The sequence below is a fragment of the Pygoscelis adeliae genome, unplaced genomic scaffold (assembly GCF_000699105.1).
Source record: "Pygoscelis adeliae isolate BGI_AS28 unplaced genomic scaffold, ASM69910v1 Scaffold402, whole genome shotgun sequence".
Classification (NCBI taxonomy): domain Eukaryota; kingdom Metazoa; phylum Chordata; class Aves; order Sphenisciformes; family Spheniscidae; genus Pygoscelis; species Pygoscelis adeliae.
In genome coordinates, this window is record NW_008824411.1 from 7831579 (window position 1) to 7839877 (window position 8299).

General features: G+C 44.5%; 1 protein-coding gene across 1 annotated transcript in view; it reads right to left on the bottom strand.

Moving 5' to 3' along the window:
• The window catches only part of RASAL2 (RAS protein activator like 2), a 149290-nt gene that overhangs the window by 8147 nt on the left and 132844 nt on the right, over positions 1-8299 (bottom strand). The window contains exons 15-18 of the mRNA XM_009320739.1: positions 7538-8289; positions 3024-3158; positions 1439-1641; positions 854-941 (exon numbers count right to left, since the gene is read on the bottom strand). Coding sequence (XP_009319014.1) covers positions 854-941; positions 1439-1641; positions 3024-3158; positions 7538-8289 — 1178 coding nt within the window. The remainder of the gene's footprint in view (positions 1-853; positions 942-1438; positions 1642-3023; positions 3159-7537; positions 8290-8299) is intronic.

The following is an 8299-nucleotide window of genomic DNA, read 5'->3' on the forward strand; positions in this document are numbered from 1 at the left end:
ACAACTTTCTGAAATAACTTGGGTTATTCCTGAAACAGGTCATCTTCTTAAGATTATCTATTAAGGAAAGTTTACAGTTGGAACTACCGAAAAGCCCAGAAGCAGGAAAGACATCCTCCAAATGCAAATATCACAAACATAACATGGCAGGCAGATATCAAACCAGTCTCAGGTTCTGTTGTACAAGCTTTGCTCTCTGGGATCAGCACAGACACAGAAGAAAAGCTGAAATGATCCCACACAATACTCCCGCATGCATTGCCCACTGGGTCCCACTTCCCACAGTTAACTCGTGTTGCCTGAGGCAAGCACTGCAGGTTTGTGGCAAACTGGGCATTTCTCCAGGACTGACGTGGACAGTCAGATGGGGTGAAATGCCACGTATGACGTTATACAGGGCAATGCTCCACTGCAAGCATTCTCTTTTCTTGACTCGAACGTTCAAAGCCATGCTTTTAGCTTGCATAGCTAAGATGCATGCACATGGCAATTAAACTATGCTGGTATGAGGCAGAGCTTTTCCAGCGTTCCCAGGCCCACACTTGGAACACCGTCTACACAACGCATGGCTATTCCTTTACCCCCTTGGGATCTCACAAAGTAGAAAAGGTTTTGGAGAAGCGATCAGTCCTGTGATTTGTTGCCAGGCTGTCTCAAAGCCTGGTGTCAGACAGTACAGTCTTTATGAATTAAAAAACCCAATTCTCTCCTAGAAGGCAGTAAGTCACATGTGCAACACCATGGGCCAATACTGGCTTAGGAGCTAGATAACAATGCTGGGGCAGGAGGATAGGGGAAAATAGTGGGTTCTACGCACAGAACACTTGGCTCTTGGAGATCCTGAGCTCCTTACCTGTGCATCAATAATCTTCTGCTTTGCATCGATGACAGCTTGCATCTCTGCATGATCCTTCTTCAGTTCCTCTTCAACTGCCATGAGTCTGATGAGCAAAACCAGGTACAAATTAGGACAGTTTAATACTATTCCAGAGCGTTTCAGTGACTCTGGCCTGTTGGTTTGACTTCTCTGATTGTCCTGGCTCTGCAAGAGAAGAATTCTGCTGCACTCAGAAAAGCTTATCTATCCATCTGACACTCCCAATTGCCTAACCTTGCTATTCTCAAAGTGGACATTGCCAAAAACGCAACTGCTCTGAAAAACTACTGCCTTGAGTACAGATTCCAAACAGAGCAAAAAGACCTGTTGTAAGTATGACAGAGACCAGGGTTAAAATTTCCTAAATCTTTTCCTTCACTCTCCTGGCAATCTAAGGCAAGTTTCCACACCTGCACCCCTGTTTCTTTGTCTCTAAGGCAGGATGGTATCAGTCCAGAGACGTCAAGAAGCCCATGCAACTACCTTCTTTAGTGTCAAAGAGAACACATGACACAGGGGAGCTGCTTGTCCTACACAGTCCTAAACTTTCCAAAGCCTCACCTGCTGATGATACTTTTCATCTGGCTGTCCTTCTCCTCCTGTTGCCTGCGCAGTCTCTCCTCACTGTCTTCCAGCCTAGACTTGTACTCCATCAGCAGCTTCTGCATTTGCTGCTCTTGCACCAGGAGCCGCCGCTCATACTCCTCCAGCCGGCGACTTGACACCTTCAGGCGCTCCTTCAGCTTTGCTATCTCTTGTTCATACTGCACGTAGAAGGAAAGAAGGAAAGAATCAGATGCAAAGGAAAAAGGAAGAGATCAGATCATTATAATCTGCTGCTGCTGTTCAGAGAAGGATATTATTTTTTTCATGAAAAAAATAAATTTATAGAAGTAAAGAAAATGACAAGCAAACAATTGTGGGCAACCACAGACAAGGAGCATGTAGGCTCCCCATTGAGCATTAAGCTATTCCCACACTGTAGGATGTCATTCTGTAGCACAATTTAAGCAGTCAGAGGGCTCTGACATGGGTCCTCAGCCCTGACTGGTAACATCCCCAGTTACTCCAGACTCAAGCAGTTCCCAGACAGAAGCTGCTAATAGTGCTCAACTGTAAAAATGTCCTGGGGTGACCAAACTTACAAAATGGACCTGTATGGGACCCAAATAACTCACTCTTCAGGACCTAATCAAGGCATGAAATCACGTGTGAAGACAGAGCAAATCATTCACTACAGAATAGAGCCTGTAAGTTTACTTGGCTGAGGTTTTGTTCTTCTACTTACTGTCCCTGTGGACAATCACTTCTGCAATAGTGCAGTGAATCTCAACATATTCCGCTTTGTTTTGGATTCATTCACCTTTTCTAATAATCCTATGTTCCTGCTTCTTGTCCACCAAATGTTCTCCTCCTTGCTCCCTGCCTTCTCAAAATACCAAACCTCTTACCAAACTTCATCACCATAGCAGCATATAGATGTAACTGTATTTGGAAAAATGGTATCTACTCCTGAAAACAAATACGCTTTAAAAAAAAAAAGGTCATGAACGTTTCTGTGTAGTCCAGAAACACTGTACTACCTAGATGACAGGCATTTGCCTCAAGTGAAGCCCAAGACAAAATTTGAATGCAACTACTGATGAAGATTGAATTGCATTTACAGAGCCTTGTACAATCACTTAGCATATCCTAAGCTATACTCAGTTGGGTTAACAATCGTGATTTTTTTTTTTAATGGAGTTTAATGATCACTAAAAAGTTTTGCAAGCATAGAAAAATAGCAGTATGTGGTAGCTATAGTGTTGTCATAAAAAAAAATGACTTGAGCAGGATCTAATACACTTAGGCAGTGTGACTCACGATGCACGTAAGTGCCAAATACCAGCCTGTAATGTACAAACTCTCAGCTATGTCAGTTTGCACCTATTTGACATGCTACAGCCTGTACGTGGGTTAATCTACAGTATGGGATACTGTACTACAGATGTGTGACAGCACGTACAGCAGGAAGTTATGCCAACACAACCTGCGTTTGAAAGCATGACTGTCACAGCAGTGCCTGAAAGCCGTTCTGAACTTGGCTGTAGGGTGGACAGGACTCACTGGCAGCCCTCGAGTTGGCTGCATACAGAATAAAATCTACCTTCTCAGCATGCTTGACTTCATCCGGATTCTGCTCTGCATCCTCCTCTACTTCTTCATACTGTCCATTATTGAGAACCCACGCAGCTGTCCTTTCCACTGGTGACATTGTGGCAGAGTCCACAGGTGACTGAACCTGGAGCAGAGATACCTGTAAGCATTTTTCAGAGAAACTACATACAAATCAGCTCTAAAATCCAGTTTATTTGGAGGAGAAAAATGACCATGAATTCGTCAGTCTCAAAGGATCCCCAAGACCTCTCTTGCAGAGATACTTCATCCTCCCTTGACTTTGAACTCACAGCACTTACTTGAGTCCCTCTAAAACCAATATACTTGAGAAACTTTTCTTCCTTGCTAAGTGAGCTTCTCTCTGGAAAACTTCTTGTTTCCAAATCCTGTTCACATCCACCTTTCCCCTTTGCCAGATTCTCAGTAAGGCTTTCTCAACCTGTGATTTCTCTCACAAAGAAAACAGAGCGACGAAGCTTTGCTTGCAGCCTGTTCAGGTAAGACAGATTGGTTTCTCTGGAGTACTGAGGAGCTTAACTTGGCAGCAGCTTTCTCAGCCAGGCTGCAGACAGACTTTACAATGGAGGATGGGGCTGCATGGCTTGGATATGAGAGAGCACAGCAGTACTTAGAAGTGGCAAAGAGGTGTAAGATTATCGCTGTAGTACCTATCAGGTTTAGATGGTCTGTTGTAGCATATACACCCAGACAAGGCTGTGAAAGGAAGCCAGGGCCAGCAGTGGTTACTAGGAGAACTGTAAAACATCAGAGGCTATCCTCTTTAAGGGAATCCAAAAAGGAAGCCAGGGAAAGAAACAAGCAACTCTCTGCCTGGCTGGGGAAAATATGGCTTGCTACAAATTCCAAGCAATTTTCATGGACAAAGACAAGTTTATAAGCACAGGAATTAGCATAATTACCCCTGAAAGAGCAACACTGTCTTAACTTTTTGAGAAATGCGGAAGATCAACTCCACTGCTGCTGCTCCCCCCCTCCCCCCAACTGTAGCTTCTTTTTGTGCTCAAGCAGCTCTTCAGCTCACTGCCTCATTTCAGTGTTGTACCAAAGTGAAATGTACCAAAGCGAAGGGGGGATTTTGAAGTCTCAGTTTCAGCGAGGAGCTCTTTATGGGGGAGTAACAGCTTCTTTACATGAGTCAGGTGAGGGATCATGTCAACCTCCATTTCTGTTTCTCTCGTTCACAAGGGCAGGGCTGGCGAGTGCTGCATACATCCTACGCCAGCTCTGGCCAGAGGATCTGCCTGCAATGGTTCAGCTGTCCTGAGCAGCAATGAAGACTCCAGCACTGGAAGAAGCCTCAGCAAGGATGAGTATAAAGGCAAAGGAAAGGAGTACGAATTAGGCAAAAATCCCTGGATTTAGGCAGAGGCCTTTTCGCTAGAAAGAAGTCTTCACAGCAGAAAGGCTAATAGCCCCTTTCAAGCGCAGTGTGACAGCCTGGCAAAGCTCCTTAGTTAGATTTTTTTGACAATATTTGCTGTGAGGCAGCCATGGCAAGGGAGACTATGAACTGTGTGTGGCTCTTCCACCCACAGGCTCTTCTCGGAGGTAAATACTTTGGCTCTAGGAATTGCTGGAGGAATTAGGAACAGCTATGGATGAACAGTGTCACCGTTCACTGGAGTTATGGAGGACTAAGATAGCAGAAAGGTGACTATAAACTGCATCACCAGCCTTGTAACAGACTGCTGAACACCAGCAAATCCTGCCAAACAACCTTTCAAGCTGTGGGACAGAATATTTTCAGCAGCCAAACTCAGAAAGCCTACAAAGACCAAGTGGATGGCAAGCACTTCACATGCTAATGGGTTGAGTTATATTCTAATAAAGGGGGAAAAAAGAAAAGCCTGCTAGGAACGTGTATTAAATTCCCCTCTTTGCCTCCCTTCCAGAGGAACACACTGACATTTCTGTTCCCACCTACCTACTAAATGGAAATGGAAGGCAAAAACTGACCTCTCCCAGCAAACAAAGGGCCTAGCTCTATATTCAGAAACAAATGGGACTTGTAGAGAACAGAGTCTAATAATTATAACACCCACAAAGCATGCCTAGAAAGAACATGCCCAACTTCTCTTTTCTCTTTTTCTTTTTTAAATAAGAACAGAATTCCACAACACGATTTGCAATTAAAAGGACACAATGGAATTTGCCTCAAAAAATTTTTGGCCACTTGATTTGGCACACTTCAAGACATTTCTCAAGGGTGTGGGGAAGGAAAGAACAAATTGATTTCTCTGAATAAAGTATGAGCAACTACTCTCATGAATCCAGTGAAAACAATTAGTATGGAAAGCAGAGTGGAAAAATAAGTAGATGCACATCGCCTACAAGAGGGGGGAAGGAAACCGCCCTGAAGCCAGACATAGTCGCAGGCATCTATGAAGCTGCATGTAAAAAGTAACTGGAGAAGAGGGAAGTCTGAGGTCACTTTGATGCTAAACAAGCAAAAGTAACTGATTTGCTTGGGGGCAGTCGGGTAATCAGCAATTTAAGATAAGAAGAGCCAGGGGTTTGCAAACAGCTAACTGAATATTTCTTGTAAATACACACAGGGCAGAAGCCACCCATGTAAGGTGTATGCACAAAGACTGGAGAGACAACACCTGTACTTTCTCCTTCTTATCCTAACACCTTCAAAGTAAAGCCTTCTTTGCCTATTTGTGTAGGCACTTCCTGTAACAAGCCCTGAGGAAAGGCACCAGCTCCCTGGGGATTTTGGCTAGGACACTGCACAGAACCATACAGTAAAACTCAGCAGATCATACAATGCAGGTTCACACTGGACGCCTGAGAACTGCAAAGGGAGTTTATCCTTCAAATTTATCCTTGTTACTGGCCTAAAAATTTCCTACCACCTCCCCACTAGGCGTAGTTGTATTCAGTATATTTTAACTATCAACCTCTCTACGCCCAAACGTAAAACACACACTCCAAAGGAGGACACAAACATAGGCACTTCAAATAATATGCAATTACTTTTTTTGGTATTACTAACTTGGCATAATAGCCTTTGCTTTGTGATTCAGTGTTTCTGATCTCCTTGTACTTTAATGAACTGGAGGTATCAAAGTAGTTTTGAAGGCCTGATTGCTCCTGGGTTCCCAGGCATCATCCAGATTTTCCTCCTTTCAACTGTAACATCCAGGAGTTTGCCAAGAAAGCTACACCAACAGGGATACCAGTAAAACCTTTGACAGAGCAGGAGCTCATGATGGCAACTAAATTCTGCCAGCTTTACCTTACAAGCCAAAAGCCTGCACAATCATGCCTTCACCAGCCCTTTTGCCAACAGGGCTACATCAGCAAGGATGACCACAACCTCCTGCTCCTTGTGGATGTAGCTTCCCCGGCAACTTGGTGCAGTCTCAACCTCAGGGGCTGCAGCTTTCTGGAGTGAAAGTCCTTACTCGTGCCTGTGTGCAGAGCAGCATCCTTTCTAGAAGGTCCTGCGGAAAGCAGGAGCTTAAAACATTTCCTTCAATACTAGGTAGGGTAAATCAAACATGACCATGTTTGCCCTCACAGTGACCACAGAAGAAAACACTTAACTCCAGGAATAGTGCAGGTGTTGCCTTCAAGAGCCTTACCCTGCCCAGCTGATAAGTCTGTATGCACTAATATGACATTTTGAAAAACAACCACCTTCCCTCTGACCTGCAGACTGAGACATTTTCTACCTTCGCTGTAGTGCCAAGCATTTAAATACTTATGTTCTCTTTAACATTAAACTAATTTAGGAAGAGATTTTCATACACAGCAAATCACTACAGGACTTTTTTTTTTTTTTTTTTTTTTAAGGTAAAGGAATGTTGGCTTTTTGACAGGAAAATCCTGATTTACAGTTGCCTATGAACAACTGATAAAGTGCATTAGGAGTTGGTACATATAAGCACTCCTTTCTAGAAAGTGTTTGCATTATTCATAGTTTGGGATGATTAATGAAAAAGCAGTATTTCTTTGGGGACCAGCAACAGATTGTTGCATCATGGTGAAATACAGCTTTCTCCACACTTAGGACAACTGTACTTACTTATTATTTTGGCAGCAGTTTATTCTCAGATATTTTAACTTTATTTATTTCTCTGGTTTTAGGGAGCTATGCTTTTAAATTAGCACCACAGGGCAAATGCATTCTCACATGGCAATCTTAACTACAATTTGGAACAAAGCTTTTTTTTTTTTTTAATTCAGAGAAATTTTCAAGTTTTTTTTCTTTCAGCAGGCTTTCTGCTACCTTAGTAAATACAAAACATTTTTTTTTTTAATTTAGTACAAAAGCATCCAAAAATAATAGGTAAGCTAGGCTTGCCAAGCTTGTAAAGGTAACAAGCACGACTATTCCTTACACTCGCCACTTGCTTAAGTGCCAGTACTCTTGATTCAACTCAGTTCAACTCAAATGTCAAAAAGCTTTGAAGGTCAATGCAGCAATCAGCTAAACATCAAAGCAGAAACTGCCTGGAAAAAGTCTTTCCTTACCTGCTGTGTTTGTTGCCTCTGAATTGCCCTCACCTTCGGGACAGGGCTCTCTCTAGAGGATGAGGACTGCTGCCGGGACCGGCTCCCATTCTGAATGGGTTCAGTCACCATGGCCCCCGACACTCCCGACATGCTGCCCGTGCTCCGCAAGGAAGCGCTGTGTGGCAAGGACTGCGGTGCTTTGGCCCTGGCGCCCAGCCCGGCCTGGTCCATTTTGCGGATCTGTGCTTGGCTGCTGCTGTTCTGGCGGGGCAGCGCGATGGGGATGTGCTTGTCTGGGACCATGTGGCGCCGGGAGAAGTCCTCGCTCTGCGTGCTGCGCTTGGTGAAGTCCTCCATGCTGCTGTTGCTGGGTCCGCTAAGTTTGAAGTCTTCGCTATTGCTTCGGCTCCGGGAACTGGCAGTGCTCAGGTTCTCCAGGCTGGAGTCAACAGAGGCCTTCGGCATCGGTGGGGTTGGGTTGTTGAGATGGTAAACCGGGTTCTGGAACGACAGAGGCTGGAGGCTGCCCTGTTGGTTCAAAGCCGGGTGCAGAGGCCTTCTCACCTGGGGAGCACTCTGGGGTGTGCTCTGAGTTTCCCACAGCTGTTTGATGTTTGCCACCTGTGTAATAGAGAGCTGGCTGCCGGCCAAGCGCAAAGGCACATCATGCATAATAGAAGCATGGTCACTGTGAGCCGTGTGAGGATCCTGGAGATCCATGAGAGAGATGCTACGTCCATTGGGCAAGATGCTTTCCCTTTCATCCTTATCTGAGTAAGT